Source organism: Corvus hawaiiensis, chromosome 16 (assembly GCF_020740725.1).
Source record: "Corvus hawaiiensis isolate bCorHaw1 chromosome 16, bCorHaw1.pri.cur, whole genome shotgun sequence".
Classification (NCBI taxonomy): domain Eukaryota; kingdom Metazoa; phylum Chordata; class Aves; order Passeriformes; family Corvidae; genus Corvus; species Corvus hawaiiensis.
The window spans coordinates 16,453,339-16,474,964 of NC_063228.1; the positions used below are offsets into that span (position 1 = coordinate 16,453,339).

Genomic DNA, 21,626 nt, shown 5'->3' on the forward strand with positions numbered 1-21,626 from the left:
CGTCCCTTTAAATGCCCTCCCGCTGCTCGCCCCGCCCTTCCTCTGGCCAATGGCTGTGCAGTTTCCTACGACGGACGGGCAATGCAACCAATGGAAGGCATCCAGGATGAGCGCCGACGCGGGTCGTTTTAAGCTTCCCTCCCTCTGCGAGGCTGGCCGGACAGGTGGGATCTCGAGCGCGTGAGCTGCGTTCGATAGGTTGCTCGTTATGATGGGCAGCTAAGCCGGCCAATGGCGGGGCGGGGCGGGGCGGCCGGCTCTCCCCGCGGCGCGGGTGGAGTGGGGCTGTGGAGCGGAGCTGCTGAGCGCCACCATGTTCCAGGGCACCGAGGCCGAGCCGGCCAAGCCTAGCTCCAGGTGGGGCGGTGGGGGACGCTCGGCGGGATGGGGGGAAAGAGGCGTGTGGTGGCGCGGGGTCGTCGGCGGGGCTTTGTTCGGGCGCGGGAGGTGCGAGCTCCGGCTGAGGGCCGGGGGGGTGGGGGGGGGCGGGGCAGGGCGGGGTTGTAGCCTCTGGCCGAGGAGATCGGGTCCAGCCTGAGGGGCCTCTTCGCCGCGGCGGGCGGGAGCGCAGGCCCATCCCTCCCGTACCGCTGGATAGAAGCCAGCGCGTGGTCGGTGTCTTCGCCGTGCCTCAGTTTACAGGTCGGGGAGTGGCCGCGTTGCGCTCCCGTCGGTGCTGCCTCGGGCTGAGGCCACGCTCGGGGCACACGGGGGCCCGACCCCCGAACTCCTGCAGGGAGTCCCCCTTGGGGACAGGGGCCCAGCGCCGGGGAGCACCTTCTCCCGCCGTGTTTCTACTCACGGGGAGCGAGGAGCCCCGGCTACTCTCTGTGAAGCTGTGAGGGGGAGGATTCAGCACAAACGCCTGCAGAAGCAGATGTCTGCATGTTTTCGCCCTACGAAGTTGAAATATATTGCTTTGTTTGGAGGAGGGCAGACACCCTGAATACCGCATGGCGTGAGTGCAGTGATTAATCCATCTGCGAGGCTGTCCCGTGCAGGAAGGAGGAAGGGTTTCGAAATTGTCTAAGAATGCTTTAAGTTTGCCTGCATTCCAGTCTCTCCAAGCTGTGACCTGGTTTTAGAAGACTTTTGAGGATGCTCTGTCCTTGGTGTAGTCTCTCAGAAGTGTCTGTTCTCATAGTAATTTTGAAACCACGTTTAACGCATAAATTGGGTTCCTGGGCAGACCGTTGTAACGTGTTAGTTAACAGCGAGCAAAGGTGGTCTTACAGCTTGCTCCCCGTTGCCGTGTCGGAGTGTGTTTGTGGTGCCTGAGAGCAGGCTAGAGCCACTCACAGCTCTGTACCGGAGCCCGTGGCAGCACCACAGGCACGTCCTTCAGTGGATTTGCAACGTGGTCTCTGAGGCGTTGACTATTGACTCATGGCCTGTGCCATCAAGAGCAAAAGTACCTGGTTTAAAGACACAGCTTATTCTGTTCATTCCCTAAACAAAACTTTGTTTAGTGAGAATGCAAACCTTTTTGCAGTTCTTGGTATGTAGAAGTTGCTGTAATTTAAACTGAGCCTAATTCCAAATCCCTGCAGCAACCACCACCAGCTGTGGAAGCAGGAAAAAATAAGTCTTCCTAAAGTGAAAATCTTTCCGAGGAAATTATAAACAAGTGTCTGCATTTTGAGAACTTCATAATACAGGTGTATTACAGTTAGAAATAAATGATGCTAAGAAGATTTTAAGTGAAAGCTTTCACTTAATTGTCCAGGGAAATGTGTTTCTAGTGACCCTGTTAATATGTACAGTGATAGGGCAAGCAACTAGTTTGCTGAATCGAATTAACTGCCTAGTTTTATTTTATTAAACTTTAACAATGACACTTTGTATTTTTAAGGAAGTTTTGCTTTTCCAAAATAAAACATGGGATTGCATGTCTAAGAGCTTCTAAAAGCAAAGCAGGACAGAGTTGTATCATTCTGCTATTGTGCGCTATAAAGATGCATTGTATTAACATACTCTCAATTCATCCTGTGTACGAGCAGTTTCACAGCTTTTGCAAAGAGCAGACAATGGTAAATTTAACCATCTTGGAAACGGAATGCTTGTATTCCTCTACTCCCATCGGGCCACTGCAGAGTATCTTGGAGCTTTCAGATCAAGAGCATGGCTGCATAACACAGCTTGCTGTTTGTATGTGAGTGAGCTGTTTAATGAGCCATGAGTCTATTGATCCCACAGCAGGAGCACCCCAGGACCTCTGGTCTTGCCTTAGAGCCTGCGGTTCCAAACCTCAACACCTGCTTCCTGCGAGTTTCTCTCACCTTAGTGAGTCTCTTATGTATAATGCAGCTCTGTCTACTGTATTAGAACAGTCTGAAAACTGATAAAATTTCAGTGTTTAACTTTTAGGCAGGATTAAAAAAAAAATTATGTAGAGGGTGTCTTGAAGTAATGGATAAGCCTTGTCACCCCTTCCATTGGTTGTCTGAAAGGCTTAATGAGGAAAGCACACTCAAATTCACGTGTGTTAGAATGTGGGGGGGGGGGGGGGAAGATCAGAAGAGCTAATTAAAATTCTTCAAATCTGCCAGAAGAGAACAAAGCAATTAGTAGGGGCTTTTAAACTTGCAGAATAGGGCTCTTGATTTAGCTGTTTTAGAGGCATTCACAAACTTCTGGTCTGCTGGAGGGGAGGGAGAGAAAGGCAGATTTAGATTTTGTAGAAGACAAAGGGTGGTTTTTTCATGATTTGAAAGAATAAAACACCTTCCCAAAGGAAGAAAGATCAAACATACCTAGCTACAAGACACAAAAATGTCTCTGTGTAAACTGACATAATACTGATGTAAACTAAAATGACTATATAAAGTTGCTATACAGTATATGTTAAATTTCTGTGTACTCTGTTGAAGCAGCTCATCTTGACTTACTGAGTTTAGCATGCTGTTTTCCTTTGTTAGGATTTACAGGTGAAACCTGATTTTCTTACTTGGTCTGGGGGACCTGCACGTCTCGCTCTGCTCCAGAACTGAGTACGTGGTAGTACAGGGAGGCAGGCCAGCAGTGCTCTAGAGGCTACACAGAAAGAAAATAGCTTTGTAGTCTCCCACATATTTGGTTGGAGGGAGCGAGTGCAAAGCCCTGTCCTCTTTGCTGACATCAGCTGACAGACTTCGTTGCTGTACTTCAAGGTTATTTTCGTAATTCCTGTGAATGACTTAGTTATCTGACTTTGTATTAGTTTGAATTTTATTAACCTGGTATTACCGCCATTTGAACATTTATGTAATGCTTGGAAGGTTCCCAGCATTTAGAAGTTCCTGAAATTGAGGTGGTAAATCCACTTTGTGTATGTAGTCAAGATTATTTTGTGTGATGCTGGCAGAAAAGGTACTTTTGCTGATTTCCACCTTGTAAACACCACCAGTGATCCCTCTGGCTAATTTGTTGAACAGTAGGGTTTTCTTAGTGTGGATACTAAGCTGAAAATAGGAGGACAGTATAAGATTAATCAGTGTTGGATTTATTTCTAAGTTTCTTTACTGAATTATCAAGACTTTTAATCTTAAAATGAGTTTTCTCCAGAATTTTTCTGCAATAGCTCTTAAAACCCATTGCAGGAATGAGAAGTAATTTGATTCTTATGACTGGCTATTTTTCTTAAACCAAAAAAAAATTCTGAGTGTAGTTATTTTATTATTCCCTCCTATGCTTGTATGCATGTGTTAAGCAAACAGCATGGTAAATGGAGTGAATCTGGGGTGTAAGAGACTCCAGCTGTATAAACAGCTTTTTACTTCCTTTTAGTCTTTTTGCTGGTATACTTAGTGTAGTTGGAACGCAAGAAAGACTAGATGCAGTTAAAAAAAAATAGCTGAAAAGAACAGGTAAAGTCAAAAATCATTTAAATTAAGTGAGAGGACTCCATTTTAACAGAGACCCCCTTCCCAAACTACTTTTTTGTAGAGTTCCCTTTTCCTTAAGTCTCCCCACTTCATATACTTAAACTGCCTTGGTTTCTGGACCATTGTGAATGATTGAAATTCATAATTTACCTATACAATGTCTGCTTTAATAGTGGGTTTAAATCTTCTAAGATATATGGAGAGCACAGAGGCTAGTTGGATCTGTAGTCTGTTGGACACTAAATTGTAAATAAATAAGCTTTGTATGATCTGTGCACAAGAAGTTGTCCTGTCTGCTGAAATTCTAGTTACTCCTCAAGCTAAAGGCATTTATTAAATCCATAGTCATAGTAAGGATTAAAATATTGAAATTGGCCAGCAAAGACAGTCCCTCTGAGTCTAGTACTATCTATATAAACTATTCCCAGACTAAAAGAGGAACTTTTTTCTCCTTCTTCCCAGAGTGTAAAACTGCTTTCTGCATCTTGAGATCTGAAATGTGCACAAAGCTAATTTTCTGACAGAGCAGCCAAACATCTCTACTTTTGTGAAATTAAATCTTAAACTGGAGTAGATCTTGGCACCAAGAGGAACCTCATTTTATGCTCGGCATAGCTCACCTGGAATGGCATGCTGCTGTCACAGGGCTAGGGAGAGAAGAGGTTGTAATAATTCACTGACATTTGAATTGTGTTCAGGTACATGGGATCAAGCTCTTGCAATTTGTAACTGTTCTCTTGGTTTAAAAGTAAAGGTTACCTTAGGTTCCAGATCAAGGGTTCAGATTAGAAGTAGTATAAATGAGCTACTACCTTTGTTCAGCTGCTGAGACTGTGGAAAATTGGTAGATGTAACTGTAAAGATTATTTTTGATACAGAATCCCAGAATCATTAAGGTTGGAAAAGCCCTCTGAGGTGGCAGAGTTCAACCTTTGACTGCTTGTCAACTAGACCAGAGCATTAAGTGCCACATTCAGTCATTTCGCGAATACCTCCAGGGATGGTGACTCCACCACTGCCCTGGGCAGCCCATCCCAATGTTTAACAACCTTTCCTGTGAGGAAATTCCTTCTGATGTCCAGTCTGCCCTCCCCTGCCACAACTTGAGGCTGTTTCCTCTTGTCTTGTCCCTGTTCCCTGGGAGCAGAGCCCTATCCGCAGCCCCATCCTGTCAGGGAGTTGTGGAGAGCCAGAAGGTGCCCCCTGAGCCTCCTTTTCTCCAAGCCTAGCCCCCCCCAGCTCCTTCAGCTGCTCCTGGTGCTCCAGACCCTTGCCCTGCTCCATTCTCTTTGCTGGATATGCTCCAGCCCCTTAGTCTTTCTTGTTGTGAGGTGCCCAAAACTGCCCCCACAATTTGAGGTGCCTCACCAGTGTCCAGCACAGGTTTTTGTCCTGGTCTGGGTGGCCACACTGGTCCTGGTACAGGCCAGGATGTCATTGGCCTTCTTGCCCACCTGGGCACACCCAGCTCGTGTTCAGCCACTGTCAACCAGCACTCTCAGGTCCTTTTCTTTGCTGAGCTTCTTTACAGCCATATTTAGGTATTCATCTCTTTCCTGTGCTTTTTCTGTTAATTTTCCAATTAATTCCACTGATTCTACTCCCAAATAGTAGTCTGGTTCCTTTTTGGGGCAGGACTCGTAGTCTGTTGAACAAGACATAGGCATTAACTATGGAATTACTACTGAAGGACAAGCATGACTTTTGGTAAGTTTTCAAGAAGTTAGATCATTTCTGTTTTAAGCTCCAATTTTTCTGGAGATCATTTGCTATCCTCTGTTGCAAAGCTTTAGTTTTAATGGATTTGCAGCTCGACCACTAAAAAATTGGCTTTTTGGTATTCTCTCTCCATTCTTAACTACAGCAGGTACTGTGATAACTGATGATTGAGACTAGTAAAATTTTTAGTAGTTATGAAATGTCTGCCTTTATTTAAAAGGGTTTGAATTGTATGACAGATTCAAAGTTGGTATGTGCAGTTTAGCAGAAAGTCTGATTCTGTAATGGTTATTTTTAAAACCCTAACCAGTCATGGCTTCTCTTAATCTCTGTTGTTTCTGGAACACCGCAGATAGCGTAGCCATTTGTGTAGGTGGCAGTGTTAGGATCATTCCAAGTAATCATAGATAGCTTAATGATCAAGTTGACTAACTAGGACGTTGGCAATATTTGTGCTGAACTTAAGAATATTAAAACAACTCTTGAAAAGTAGATACTTCATGGATATAGCAGAATTACTTAATGTAAATTAAAATCAGAATAGTTACATACAAGGAGAGAATGGGAAGGGGACACCAGATATGTTGAATGCTATAAATTTTAAAAGAGTTTTTGTATCTTGTTCCTCATTCTGTGATATAGGGTATTGAAGCCCCCAGGAGGAGATTCTAGTAATCTCTTTGGGAGTACAGAGGAGGTGTCTTCTTCAAGCAGGCCACATCGGATGGCATCCAATATCTTTGGAGCATCAGAACAACCTCAGAACATTCCAAAAAGAACAAACCCTCCAGGTAAAAGCTGCCCCCTCTTTCCGTGTGACTGGGCCCTGGATTGCAGCATAGTATGGTTTTGTGTTCCTAAACTGGAACATTGGGTTCTGTCTTCTTCTGTTGCATTTTTATATACTGAGTGGGTTTGAACAATGTATCTCTTCAGACTTCTGAATATATGAATATTTCAGTGATCTGCATGTTCACAGACTTCTTAGCACATCATCCAGGTCTTAATTCTTTCCAAATTGAGGTTCTAAGAAATGATGAAAGGAAACAGCTTCTATTGTAAAGCTGTATGAGCAGTTGGCTCAATTTGAGATCCACAGGTGAATTGTAACAAAGGATTTCAACTAGGCAAATAAAAGGAAGTCCCTTCTACAACCCTAGGCAGCAGGGTTGTAGAAGTCTTTGAATTATATTGGTTTTGATTTTTTTTTACTATAGTGTGATAAAACTAATCTAGAAAAAAAGTCTTAACAACTGCCTTGCAGGAGGAAAAGAAAGTGGCATTTTTGAGGACTCTAGTTCTGCTCAGCCTCGTCCACGCATGAATCCACCTGGTGGGAAGACAAGCGATATCTTTGGGTCTCCTGTCTCTCCCAGCATTGTGCGAGCACACCCGAACAAGCCCAAGGTATTTGTACTTCTGTTGCTGTCAGACCAAGAAGCCAGCAGCTCTGGGGTCCTGTCACACTCTGTCACGTGCCTGTGCTCTCCTTAAGAACAGAACTGAATGTGCATGGAGTGACTTTGAGTTAGACAGTTATTCCCAAAGTCTCTTTGATAGCTTGCTATTTTGGGTGTATCAGATCTCTGCAGTTTGTTGTAAAAGCATTAATTAGACTGTGGATGTGCGTTCAAAAAAAAAAATGAAGAGAAAAAAGCTTTTGATCTTTCTTGTGAGTGAGGTACAGCTGGAGTTCTTGACAGAGCTAAGAGGCATTTAAACTGGATAGGGAGGAGATACTTCTCCTTATTCTGCAGTTTGGCAGGTGTGATTTTGATGCAAACTTGGGAGTTGGTGAGCTAAAGTTATAAACCTTTGTGAGGACTGGCTGCACACTTCACCTCTCCTCTCTTAAATACATGTATCTACAGTCACCTTGAAAGCACTTCAGCAGGAGATTAGGCTTAAGTGATCAACAGTGGAAAAGTGAACTTGGGTTTAGCGGGGGGGGGGGGGGGGGTCCCAGGTGCAGGAGAGCCAGCCGGAGTCACGACACGAACACCAATACGATTTGAGCATCAGGCTCCAGTTTTATTGTTTACCTTCACCAAGTTATACTTCGCAAAGTTCACGCCCCTTTCCCATGAGAAAGCCTCTAAGCAGCGGGTGAGCTGACCAGTGTATACCTTTTCCCAAGGCTGTTCAAGGCTGCTGGCTAGCAGGTGCCTTGCAAGCCTATCTTCAGCCTGAGGCCCCGTCAGGGGTACTTCTGCAACAGCCCTGGGATGCCCAAGCTCTCCTGGGGCATCCTATGCCCCCGCTCCACAAGGAATTCCTCTACATATCCCCTGTTTTCTTTTTGGGCAACCCAGGTCTGGTTGATGATTTTCTGCAGCCCCGCTTTAAGGCAAGAAAAAATACACCCAAGTATTATTAAGCTTAATATAACTACAAATAGCAATCAGCAGCCTTCTACTACCAAGGTACGCAGCCATCTGGTGATACCCAGACCCTTAAGCCAATCTCCAATAAGGTCGTCTGTCTCCCGAAGGTTGTGTAGGCCCCTCTGGAGGTCAGAGAGGTGCTTGTGAATTGAGACAGAGTGGTCAGAAAGATTCATACAGCACATAACCTGGAACTCTTCACAGCTGTGGCCGTGAGCTAGTAGCAGAAAATCAATGGCTGTCCTATTTTATAATACTGCATGTCTAACACTAGCAACATCTGTGCTTAGCTCGTCAAGCATCTGCGAAGTTACGTTTAACTCATTCCTCGCCCAGCAAGCAAGTTTATGCCAAGTAGCGTGAGCCCTGGCTGCTGAAGCACCAGGTAAAAACATAGATGCTAGCCAAATTAACTGCCTTCACTTGATCTAAATGGGCAGACAGCTGATCGAAGATGTCCGCCAATGCCCTTGTCTCAAGACAGTCAAAACAATTCCTCACTCTATCTCTGTGTCTGGTGCTATGTGCATGAATTTACGCAACTCCCCCTCTTGGTTTCGCCTTTGGAGAGGGTTACCCGACACCCACCACAAGTCAGTAGCAACCACCTAAGGCAGCTGTTACGTTCGCCACAGAGTCTTGCTATTTCTCCTGCTACGGAGAGTGGTGGATCTGGCAAGTTCTCAGCCCCCTCGCTCAGCCACATGTGCAGCCTCTCCCAAGGCTTCTCGGGACGGAGGTCTCAGAGTTCCAGCTGTTATGGTAGTGGCGTCACTTTCTTCAGGAGCTGATGCTGACTGTGCCTCCTCGCTTCGGGGTCCTGTATGCATAGCACGGCACCACTTGCTGGGCACCCCTCTGGTCAGTGCTGCGGCGATGACTTGTCCCTGTTGTTGCAGGACATTCTGCAGCGTTGCAGTAAAGGCAGTTGTTTGAGATGACTGCTCCACACGGCTAGCGCGCACGAGCATCTTGTCTACTCCTGCTCCCTGGGGCAGTGTAGCAAGAATTGTCTTAGTCTGCTATTAGCATTTTCAAAGGCAAGTGTTCGGAACATTTGCTCTTGGAGCTCTTCAGAGAACTCAGTTGCATCCTTTAAGGCTGCTGACAAACAGTCGATGAACTGACCATATGGCTCTGACAGCCCCTGTCGGACTCCTGCATACGGGGGAGACTTCTTCTTTTCAGGTACTGACAACAAGGCTTTGTGGGCAAGAGTCTGTGACAACTGATGAATGACTATGGGCATAGTCAGCTGTGTCACTGTCACTCCATAAGCCCCACTCCCAGTTAGCATGTCAGCTTGGAGCGCATAAAGTGGGTCTTGTGTATCACCTTGGTGCTTGCTAGCTTCTTCTTGTGCTAGCCGCTTCCACGTTCGCTCCCAAAGCAGGAACTGTGAAGGGGTTAACAACAATTGTGCAATGTTGATGCAATCATTAGGACACAGGACATCTGCTGTAAAGATAAACTGCAGAATGCTTCGTGCAGCTTCAGACCACGAGCCATGTACGGTGACCGTTTGCTTGGCTTGCTGCAAGATCTTCCAGTCATGGGGTTCCCACTTTGCAGTGTCCCCTTGTATCAGTACAGGGCAAGCGAGGGCATCTGCTGCTTGCCAATCATCCTCAATGATTGCATCATGGATAACTCCATTCCATCTCCTTTGCAATGGGTCAGTCCTCCCTGTTGGGGCTGATGGAAACAATGGCTGCACCTCCCCTTGCGGGAAGGGAGGGGCTGTAGGCACTGTGCCCGATTCTCACGATGGGAACGTAGGAGCTCTGGGTGGTAACTTGACCGGTGGGGCCACGGGACGCCACAGTGCTGATGGTGTAATATCACAAGCCTTGGACTCCAGCGCGTCCTGCCGTGTAGATAATTCAGCAAGCCTTTTGATTACTTCTTGCATCACCTCTCGGTGCTTCTCCCCCTCTTGGGGCTTACCCCCGGCAGCCCTGGCTGGCTCTGGCTCTGCAGGCAATGAAACCGCAGAAGCCGCTTCGCTGCCAGACGTTGCTCCGCTGTCTGGCAGAGGGGGGTTGTGTGCCGCCGCTTTCAGCCGGGCATTAGGACCGCTGGTTTGCGCTGCCACTTTCGGCCGGGCACCAGGACTGCCTGTTTCTCCTTCGTCCGCCTGTGCCCCGCCCCCTGAGTTGGGCGGCTCTGCTTCCACCTTCACAGCCGTTTCTCCCTCAGACTTCGGAGGGGTAACTTCCTTCCCTGCCAAGTCCAGCAACTCCCGCAGTGAGCGGACGGGTGCTGCTGTGCCTTTAATCGGTCTTTTCGCGGCCAGCCCGAAGAACCGCGCAACCCTGGACTCTGCCCTGGTCCCCGGCCCCTGCTTCATAAGACCCCTGTCTGTTCTGTTCCCGGAGCTGCCACTCCCTAAAGCCTCCATGGCGGCCGCGGCCACTGTCCTCTCTGCTTTCATCTCTCCGAGAGTGCCAGTTACTGCTCTCCAGGTTAAGCCGAGAGCTTTAGCTTCTTTAGCTTCCTTTCCATCCTCAATCGTGGACAGCCACAATTCGTTTCCAACTTCCCCCACGCTTCGGTTGAGAACAAAAGCAAAGTGTATTTCACACACCCGTGTTCCTGGGCCCACGTAACGAGGGCATTGAGATCTCGGTCTTTCATGATATCGCCTCTCTTAGAGAGGATACTGGCTAGGAGTCGAGTCCCCACCTCATAATCCATAGCTGCTTTGCTGCAGGTACGCACTTAGCCATGCGAAATGGCGGTCTCTGGCCACTCAGCTTTGAGGTTTAGCCCCCTGCTTTACTCGGCTTTGGGGCTTATCCTCCGGCTTTCTATTCAGCTTTGAGACCGGGCCCCTGGCTTTACTTGGCTTTGGGGCCACCTGCTCTGGCTCCCCTGGTTCCGCCGCACTGATACGATGAAATTCAGTCTTGCTGCATTTAAGCGAACCTGCATGTAGCAAAACTCACCGGGTCCCTGTTCGGGCGCCAGGTTTAGCAGGGGGAGGTTCCCGGGTGCAGGGGAACCAGCCAGAGTCACGACACGAACACCAATACGATTTGAGCATCAGGCTCCAGTTTTATTGTTTACCTTCACCAAGTTATACTTCGCAAAGTTCACGCCCCTTTCCCATGAGAAAGCCTCTAAGCAGTGGGTGAGCTGACCCAAGGCTGTTCAAGGCTGCCAGCTAGCAGGTGCCTTGCAAGCCTATCTTCAGCCTGAGGCCCCGTCAGGGGTACTTCTGCAACAGCCCTGGGTTGCCCAAGCTCTCCTGGGGTATCCTATGCCCCCGCTCCACAAGGAATTCCTCTACACTTGGGATCAGTGGTGTCAGGCCCAGCAGGTACTTGATTCCTGATAGACAAAAGTGTAAAGTGTCTCTTGGTATAGTGTTACAGTTGTTACACATAGGTTATACAGTTGACTTTTGATCTTAAAGCTGGGATGTGTAATAGTTGCTTGTAGTTATGACCACATCTGGGTTTGGAAAAAGCAGGATACATTACCAGTTACTGTATTTAAGTGCCCTATATACAGATTTACAACCTGCTGCCTTACTCTAAGTAAATACTAATAAGTGAGTAGATATTATGCTGATAATGTCTTTGGCATGTCAGATAGCACAGAAATTTAACATTCTATGAAACTGATGTGGTTTAGGAATGGTATTCCCTAGTTTAGTGTTCCCACTGAAAACACTCCAAACCATGCACCACTCACACTCCCCTCCCCCTTCCCCCTGTGGCTGGGGAGGGAAATTGGAGGCACAAAAGGTAAAAATCATGGGTTGAAATAACAACAATTTACTGGAAACAGCAATGAGATAGGAAAAGAACAGTAACAGCACAAAATTTATAATGGAGTGTACAAGAAGGATGAACAATTCACACTTGAATGCTCACCATGTGAACAAGGCACTGCCCCAACCACTCAGCCACCACTGCAGGCCAGAAGGGACCTCTTCCCCCCACCCCTTGCACATGATGTGGTAAAGAATAAGCTCCAGGTCCTGGCCATGCCCTCCCTGGCTACTGCAAAAATAACCCTGTTGTGGCTGGAACTGGAACAGAAATTGTCATTGTGCTGAAAACGACTCTAGTTTTTTGTGGAAGCTTAGGAAGAAAGGATCAGTCCAATTTAACTTTCTTGCCTTTATTTTCCCCTTAAATTTAAAGTGTTGGTAGAGTGCTTTCTTTTTATGCATATTCTGAGTAGGGGCCATATGCAAGGAGGAGGAAAAATAAGACTGGGAGCTAGGTTTTGGCAGGAGTAGTGCTGTTGGTGTAGGAGAGGGTTTTGCTTTGTTTATCTGTACTCCTTTATTGGGATGGTTGCTGTTTCTTTTTAGTTACTTTTTTTAGAAATGTAACTTTAATTCCTATGAATTCCTGACTAAATGGAGGACAACATTTTGGAAATTCTTATGTCATTAATTAGAGCATTGAAATTGTGGGAGATACTGGGATGGAAAGAAGACAGGATATTTACAAAAAACTACTGCAAGTTGAGTTTCATGGGTGGGAAAACACTTCTCTGAAGTGTGGCTGTGTCTTTCCAACAGTCAATTGAGATTGTTGGGAAAACGGTCTTAAAATGTTTTGATTATTACCTGACTGTTGGGATACTTGCTGTCCTTGAAGACAGGAATTGCTGCATACAAATAGGGTCTTCAAGGGCTGGTTGTATTATAGTTGTGTATACCAGCTTCTCCTGGGTGATTGCAGGTGCTTGACAGGAATGGTAATTCCTGACCTTAAAATCAGTGAATCCTTAAGGTTGGAGAAGACCTGTAAAATCGAGTCTGGCAATTAACCCACCACTGCTGTGCTTACCATTTTGATGATCTAACGTAGCCTCTTCATCCATGTTTCAGTGAATTGTCTGAGATGTGCACCTTGCCATAACATAGAAGATTGGTCCCCCTGCTTTTGGGTTTCTGTAGAAGTGGAGGGGATGAAGGGCTGCACACTGCTTACTTTTACTTGATCAGTGATCTATTAGAAATGAAGCAAAACTTCCAGAAGGACTTTGTAACAGACTTGCTGTTTGAGAGCAATAATACACTAAGATAGTTTTTGATTTCTTTGCAGGATCACATTGTCTTGAAAGAAGAGGAAACACCAAAGAAGCTAGAAGGTCAGCAAGAGAAATTATTTTCTCTGTTCTCTTCGGAAAGATAAGCTCTGAGGAAGTTTCTTGTGCTTCTGCTTAAACACTAGTCTTAGTCTTGTGATTTTAGGATAATATGACTGAAAAGTTTAGTCAGAAATCTAATCACTTGTCTCAGGGAAATGGTTCTCTTCCTCTTACTGAAGTGAACACAAACATGAGTCATGATACTCTGTGTCTGTGTATTTATACTTTGCTTGATGCCATGTGTGTTACATACAGATATGTATGGAATCCATATATGGCATCTGTATATTGCCATCTCCTTCAAATGGGTAATTTTGGCCTTCTGTAGTTGTAAATAATAAATAGCTGACTGACAAAATGTATTCTTGCTCAGCTAATTATTAAAGAATTATTAAAGAATGATGGGACCTCTGCTTTCAAGCTCAGTGTGAAAGGATTGATTGGTACGTTGTATCTCTTAATTGCCTGCAACTGCCAAAATAATTCTGAAGGTGTATTGCTCAGTCTTTATATCCTTCTTAGAAAGATTGCTGAAGGAAGAGAGAAATTGTTGTGAAAAGTGAAATTCTTAGCACCTGTTTGCTTCAGGAAAAATGAACAGATAATGAGAAACCTTGATGTGCTGTGGATGGGAGATGTGGGAAATAATGTGGCCCACAGAAGATGAGGCACTTACTGTACTACAGAATAGTAATTGATCTGATGATCTAATCTGTTTTCTTTAATGCAGCTACAGAAAATATCAAACCACACCTGGAAGATGGAGGCGAGAAAAAAGCTCTGGGCAAAGAGGAGCGATGCAAGGAGCCAGAACCCAAGATAGACAATCATGAACCCCGACTAGGGCCAAGGCCACGCTCACACAACAAAGTCCTCAATCCGCCAGGGGGGAAATCCAGCATTGCATTCTATTAGGGTCATTGTGTCACTGTCCCTAATGGAGAAACTCTTGTCTGTGGTGGCGAGGTCAGTTTATACACTATTGCTTGTGAATAGATACTTAGGCAGATGGATGAGGGTTATGTTAGAGTGTGTAGGAAAGATAACCTGGTGATTTGGGGAGGGAGGGCTAGGGAGGGAATGGGTGCCTTGTGGAAGATGTGAGTATTGGCCTGCCTGGGTGGGTGGCAGAGTGGGACATTAGTGTAACTTTGTGAAAAATCAGTGCTACTTAGTGGTGAGTTCCTCAGACTGTTAGGTTCTTACCTAGCTCATGGCTCAGGACACTCTTGTGGAGTCAGGCTTATCCACACAGTCAACATGTCAAACATTGTGAATGGGAGGGGGCCTGGAGGTCACACCTGAAGATTCTGAAGCACAGCAGGTAGGCTGGGCTTTCCCCATGGCAATGGAATGCAGCTTCACAGTGTGAGCTGACTTGCAGTCACATGAATATAAATATGTTCCACTGGAACAAGTAGTGCTGCCAAGGTTAAGAGTGTCTTCAGTCATTGCTTCTTTTTCTCCTTTCTTGCTTTGCAGCACATGATTGCTGATACAAGGACAAAATATGCTGAAGGTTTCTTTTATGCTCATAAACCATCATATGTTTGTAAAGATTGTGGTCTGCCCCTGCCCAGATATTCAGGTCTTTTGGATGCCTTTAGTAATCTGCTGATTACTGTGACTAGCTCTTCATGTGTGGCAGTCCAACATGCTGTTTCATGTAGGTGCCTCTAGTTGAGTGCTTGTAGGTTTTCTGGTAAAGATGTGGGTGCAAACAATAGCTTTATGGTACTCTTTGAACAGAGGCAACTTGGAAGTTTACAGTTACCATGGGGAATATGCTGAGATGTCAGCCAGGTCACTCTGACCCAGCCTGTGTAGAAAGGGCTTAGCTTCAGTCCATGTTTTCACTTGGTTCCCTGTGGAAACCAGGACTGTTCTCCTGTCTCCACCACAGTGAATTTCCTGTTGGTTTTGCCTGTGCCGAGCCTGTTAGTGAAGTCTCTTGTCTTTCATCAGCCTTACCTTTGCCTTTGACTGTCTCAAATTTTTGTTGGTAAGGTTGGGAGAACTATGTAAGTTCTCCCCAACCTAGAGCTGTAGTTGATTTTGCTGTAGATTACCTTAGTTGGAAAAACAAAGCCAGCACAAACAGAAGGTTTCTATTGCTAAAGTCTGTTGTAAATCATGTTTGGAAGGTGTGCATGTTTTGCACAGATGTTTTTGGGGAAGGGTTTGTTCTCTGAATGGATTTTATGATCATATCCAGAGCATTGGTATATGAATGTTAACATTAGGTGCTTACTGTTAAATATATTGAATACTGACCTTTTAAATCTGACATATCAAAACAGGAGTTGGTCAGGTATGCCAAAGACCAAGTGGCCTTATTGTGTATATCCACTGCTGTTCTAGCCCATGTTCCCTGGGAACTGCTGCCATTGAGATGGGATGCTGGGCCAGGTGCTAAATCTCTCTGTGATTGTAGTGCTTCCTAAGCCATGCAGTTCCCTTGTGTCAGCAGCGGTGGGTGACTGCTTTAAGACTTAGTTGTCTTTTCAAATGGTGAAATATATGGGGCAGTGCTAGGATAGAAACAGCCATGGAAAGTAGGGATTTCAATGCCTTTGTACCTTTCAGATTGGTTTGGAGCTGCCTGTTATTTTTCCCCCCCAGGAAAAGAAGGCAGTAGTTCAGACTGCAACCCTGGAATGAACTTATGTTACTTCCAAACATGTATTTTCTAGCAGCTCTTCCTGAGTCTGTGCTCTAGCCTCTGGATGAGTCTCAGACACATTAGCCGTTTCAGTTCCTTGTTCCAGTACTTGACAGGAAGCTTGTCATGTGGAAAAGTCAACCAGAGGCTGCTTCCTGCACTGCAGGCTCTGATATAGTTGGTGCTATCTGCAATATCAAGCATTTGGCATCTTTTAGTACCTGATGTGCATTGGCTTCAGTGCCTGTCTTTTAAACAGAAACTTCTAACTAGGCCTTAAATTAGTTAAACTATGTTAATTTTCTTGCATTTCTTTCTTTGGAATCTAAACAATGTTTTCAACTCATCAAGTAAGATTGATCTGAGCATTTCTCTGGGACAGAAGGGGATTGGAAATCAAATGACAGAACATGCAGTTATCAATAAACCTCTGTATTTTGTTACTTCATTGTGTGCTGTAGATGCCTGCTTTTATAAATTGGTCAGTACTTTATTTCACTATAGCTACACTGGTGAATTTTATTGTCTGAAATGGGAAAAAAATTGCACATACATTTTCAGGCCTTCTGTACAGGGGACTGTACTCAGAAGCTATGACATCCTGCCCAAGGCTGCCCATAAGACAGACACCTCTTATCCCTGGGTTAGGGGTAGGATGGTAGCAAGAGCTCAGCTTAATGCCTTTTTGTGGGCAACATTCCATGATGTTCTGTACCACACTGGGATTTTATGTTCTTCAGCAATATTGTAAACAGAATTAAATATTCAAATATTTTAAATATTTAAGACTATTTGTAGTAAAATGTAGCAATTCCCTGTGAGCAGGGGATATTCTTTATGTGGAGAAGTCATACCCTCACTTGTGTGTTTCTGTTGAGTGCATAAAACATCCTTCATGTGCCAGACTGCCTTGGCTGACAGAGGAGGGAACTGCAGCTACTGACATTGCAGTTCTGGGTGAGCTGGATGCAGTGGCCTCTCATCCAGGATGTTGCGTGTCCGTGTCATTCATCCTTGAACTTCCAGGCTGTGATGCTCTCAGAGCCTCTTGGCCAGCCCTCACTCCTACAGTGGCTTCTGTGTTTGGCCATTTACAGTTCAGAACTCTCCTCTGAAGCATGTACAGTGCTTTGGGTGGGATCTGCATAGTGTGGGAATGTGGCAATGTCCTTGATAGATCGCACATTAGCAATGAAGGATTGTCTTTCCTTTGAGCTGCAGCCAGTATAGCTCCACTTTGCAACTGTGTGTGTTACCTCATTGCTTTCCCCAAAACTGCCGGTTTGTAGCTAAACACTTCAGATAGAATGTTATCTGGGTTGCTGTTTCAGTCTGGGCAGGAAAATGATAGTATCCATAGTCCATAGTGAGCTTAGCCAAGGAAGTGGTTAAAGGAGGACTTGCATGCTTTCATGAGTTGTGTGTGGTTCTAGGCATATCTGCTGCTTAGTCCCTAAACATGTCACCATGTCTGTCCTGTACACGACCTCGCCACTCTAGTGAACAGCCCAGCTGCAGTGTGTCATCCCTTCTGATTCCCATAACCCAGATCATGCACAACCCCTGTGAAGACTGCTGGCTGCTGTGCAAAACCTTTTAAGCAAGCACTGTCTGATACTGTCCATCTGTTTCATGACTGCATAATACCCCGCACTGCACTCTCAATGAGGAAGATTAATGTCCTCTCTGTTGGTGTTTTAAGCAGCATTACTGTGAGTTTTTTGAATGATTTATACAAGCTAATTAGACTTGGAATATCCAAAGTACATTCTTGGGGCTTGTCTAGTGAGAGAAGATGTGTAAAGTAGTCGTGTGGAGACAATTATTTAAGTATTAAATGAGTAACTGCTGTAGTATGTTCCCTGGAAGGTTCTCAGAGTTGCTTATGTACAATATGATCACATTGGTGTGTGGGTGTCCAAGTCTCTTGGCTACCTGGGTGATTGTGTGGTGGCCTGGCCACCCAGCAATATGTCCAAGCCCTCTGATGTGTCTCTTGTTGAATTTCAGCTTGAAGCTCTGCTGAAACCGTGTATCGCTTCCCTTTGGAAAAGGTGATGGATTAAATGTCATTGAGGCTGGAATTTTCCATTGTTTCTTAAGGAACAAAATTGGGTCACAGCATCCTGACTGTGGGGAGACTTGGTCACATGTAAGCTGTTTCTGTCATTACTGGTTATCAGCTATGTAAGAACCACTGGGTAACAATTCATTGCTGGCCAAGAGCTGATGCCCAGAAGTCTCCCAGCAGGCTAAACTGGCTGCCCAAGCTGGGCCCACTCACCACTCCTCCCTTTGAACATAGTCAGTGAGCAGGAAGAGGCGGATTTAAATTATTGGGCTAAATTAGCAGCCCTGATTATTTTTATGGTGTTATCTTCTGGGAATGAAGACAGTCTTATCTTGAATTGGCTTTGCCTTTCTTTCAAGCTCCTTATATTGCGAACAGGACAACCTCTTCCTCCTCAAGCAGGTTAAAATATTGGCCATAGCCAGCAAGAATGCGGGAATTTGCTTTATTCACATCACTTTACTTACATCAACCTCTCTAGGTCCAGCTGCCTTCTAATTGTGGTGTCTTACCCACTGCTTTCTCCTCCCTCCTACATACACAGATATTTTAAATAGTAGCTGTGCTGCCTTTGGCTCTCCATGACCCCTCCTCTGCTGCTGCTTGGGTGTGTGCTATGTGCCACTTAAGCCAAAACCACAGAGTGCTCTGTGTCCAGGTGGATCAGAAGCACAGGGGCCTGTTGAAGTAATGGGAACTTAAGGTTATGCCAGGTCCTTCATAAAGATCATAAAGATGATGGCTTTTTCTCCACTGTCTCCTCCCACAGGCTTACATAAATGTGTGCTCTACTGTGTCAGTGTTTAACATTCTGGCTGCTGGGAGCATGCACTGGGGCATGAAGAGCAACACAAGTCCACCTCAGTGTGAACTGCCTGAACTAATGTCCACTTTAAGGCTTCACAATCTGTATCTTACGAGTTTCAATCCACTGTGTCTTTGGCAAGAGGAATGTTCTGCCAGAGAATATTTTGCAGCTTAAATGTTAAGGCCCAGGCTGTCTGAGGCTGGGGACAGGGTGAGGGGTGGGGATTTCAGTTACCCATTATCATGATCAGTGTGACACTAGAAAAGTTAAACAAAAAAAAACCCTGATTGTTTCCTTCCATTTCTTGCAGCATGTTGACCTCTGTGAATGCCACCCTTTCATTTTCATGACAACCTCAACCATAGTATGAGAGCCATGCAATTGCCTTTTTGAAAGCTCAGAGCTGAGCTCTGGTATCCCAGCTGTGGGTGTCCATCAAGAATGGGGAAGACAGGCAAAGCGAAGTTCATCAGGGAGTCATTACTGGAAAATGCTGAGTAAGAGTAAGCTATCAATGTGCCCAGTGGAGGTGAGCAGGTACCGTTCCAGGAAGGGACATCATCTGCCTCCTTACTGTTATGTCAGCTTTGAGCTTTTTTATCCATCTGAGCTGAAAGACAGGAGCAGCCTGTTCAGAAGAACTCTGCCTGTGAGAGGCTCCAGTAGAGTCCTCCCACCCTGAAGATGGTCTTTGTGCAAGAGACCCAAAGGTCATCAGAATGTCCTCACATCTTCAGATTCTATGACAGGACTTTTATAAGCAAGTGCAAGGATCTTTGTATGATGGTTTCTGTAAAACCCTCTCTAGCCAACAGAAATTCTCCATATAGGCAGTGAGCACAGGAGAGGGGCAGGAATGCTTCCTAGTGACCCCCAGCAGAGCAGGCAGTGAGGCTTTGGTGCTACACCAACGGGAACCTTGTTAACTGTTGGCAGACTTTAAGGAAAGTATGTCACAACTCTTCTTCAAAACAGAAGAGTGAAGTTTCTTTTCTAGTAATTTGGAGGTAGATTATGGGATGTCAAACAGGAATGGCTGGTTTTTGAGTGAGCTTCTTCTATGAAGGAGCAATTACAGGACTTCGAGTGGTTATCCCAGCACTCGTTACAGCACCAACCCCCTTTGAGTTTAGCTGCTGCATCACATGGCATAAACTAAGAAAGCTGATGGCTTCAGCAAACCAGGCTGAAGTCATTGCTTTTAAGCCAGGGTATAAACACACCAGTCAGCTCTGAACACATATTTTCTTCTGTACGCAAGTCTCCAACATTAGTTTACAGCCCTGCAGTATGTGGTTTTTCATAATGACAGCTGGAAATTCATCATGGGATTTTTCCTCTGAAAAAATGTAAGTGCAGGATTTCAGCACTGAGGAGTAGTGCAGCAAGTGGAGGCCAAAGGGTATTTTGAAGCCAGTCTAGCAGGAATCTGATTTGCCAGCTGGGTTAAAATACTGATGAGGCCTCACATGGAGCACCATGTGCAGTTTTGGGCTCCCTAGTACAAGAGAGATGTGATTTAGGGAGTGCAGTGATGGACCGGAAAGGTGGTAAAGGGACTGGATCATCTTGCAGAAGAGAGGAGGGGCTGAGAGAGCTGGGGCTGCTCAAGAAGGCTCTGGGAGATCTGACCAGTGTGCTCAAGTACCTGCTGGGAGGGAGCAAGGATGAGGGGGTCAGATTCTGCTCTGGACAAGAGGCAATGGGCACAAGGGAAACCACATGGAATTCCATCTGAACACAAGGATGCACGTTTTTCCTGCGAGGGGTCAGACACTGGGACAGGGGGGCCAGAGAGACTGCAGAGTCTCCATCCATGGAGATGTTCAAACTCTAAGCAGGTCCTGGATAACCTGCTCCAGCTGCCCTTGACTGAACAAGGGTGGGACTCACTCTTGGGAGGTCATTGCTAAACTAGAGGAGTTTGTGATTTTTGTAGTTTTGTGACTTACCTCCCCCCTTAAATTTCTGCTGCACCAAACTCCAAAAGGGAAATTCTTAGATTATGGTCTGAAATGAATTCACTGTTTAACTTAAAACTTGAAGACCTTGCTGTCTGAGCTGCTCATCATCTTCAGTAAATCAGTTCAGCCAAGCTTTGAATTGATGAGTGGATTTGTCTTAAAATATGACTTTACTGGATGCTATCAGTGCCTAACTCATGTTCAATCTGGAACTGTTTATATTAAATGCAACTTGAGCACAACTGCTCTTTCTCTTAAGAATCTGTAGTAATTTACATGTGTCATTCACTTCAGCATTTCTCATACTTGGCTGTTCGAGTTTACTTCATTCTTAAAGCCTCCTTTGTGCTTTTGAAAACCATGTGAACATTTGCCCAGTGCAGAGGGCATCTGGCTGAGTAAAATAAACCTCTAGCCTTCCTGACTAAGAGCACTGGGGTATAAAGGACAGAATTCCAGATCAAAACCTTTTATGCTTTTGAAGGGCAATGAATATGCACAGCTTACAGAAGCATTTCTAGTAAAGTAATAAGCAGTTAAGCTAGCTTGTGTGCAAAAGGTCATCAGTTTCAGACTCCTGCCTAAAGAATAATGATGATGTCACTTGCATGGGCACAAGATCTGTGGAAGAGGCTTATCTAGAGCACTGAGTGAAACAGCAGGCCTGCTGGGTGTTAGAAAGTGCTGTTGTGCAGGATTCTGGTGGCAGAGTGGCCAGGCACACCTTCACAGGCAGTTGTGCTGCAAGGTTGACAAGCAGCTGTCTAATGGCTCATGAACAAGGGTAGCTAGGTGAGCTTCACTGACTGCAGTGCAGACCTTAAAGTGCCCCATGCAGGTGTGTGGGTGTTGGACAATGCCCAAGAACCACAGAGGAGACCCCTGTGCCACGCCTAAGAAAGCAGAAAGATTCCCAGTCTGTAGACAATTGCCTTCAAGATTCCCTTTAAAGATGTTTAAAGTACACAGACTAAAACACTTTCAGGCAGAAGTGATCAGTGGTGTGTCTGGCAGTGCAATCGTTCTCTCCCTGCCAAGGT

The 21,626-nt window shown here is 45.5% G+C and overlaps 1 protein-coding gene across 1 annotated transcript; it reads left to right on the forward strand.

The window, feature by feature from the left end:
* Window positions 1-241: 241 nt before the first annotated feature.
* Window positions 242-16,191, forward strand: JPT2 (Jupiter microtubule associated homolog 2). The gene is made up of 5 exons (XM_048320515.1): window positions 242-357; window positions 6,225-6,373; window positions 6,847-6,989; window positions 13,036-13,081; window positions 13,812-16,191. Exons 1-5 carry the CDS (start codon window positions 314-316, stop codon window positions 13,994-13,996), a joined length of 567 nt encoding a protein of 188 aa, XP_048176472.1. The 5' UTR covers window positions 242-313; the 3' UTR covers window positions 13,997-16,191.
* The last annotated feature ends 5,435 nt before the right edge of the window (window positions 16,192-21,626 follow it).

Coding starts and splice junctions, on each gene's coding strand:
- JPT2 (XM_048320515.1), top strand. CDS start 314: ATGTTCCAGGGCACCGAGGCCGAGCCGGCCAAGCCTAGCTCCAG. Junction 6,374..6,846: donor AAAAAGAACAAACCCTCCAG/GTAAAAGCTGCC, acceptor ACTGCCTTGCAG/GAGGAAAAGAAAGTGGCATT. Junction 13,082..13,811: donor AACACCAAAGAAGCTAGAAG/GTCAGCAAGAGA, acceptor TCTTTAATGCAG/CTACAGAAAATATCAAACCA.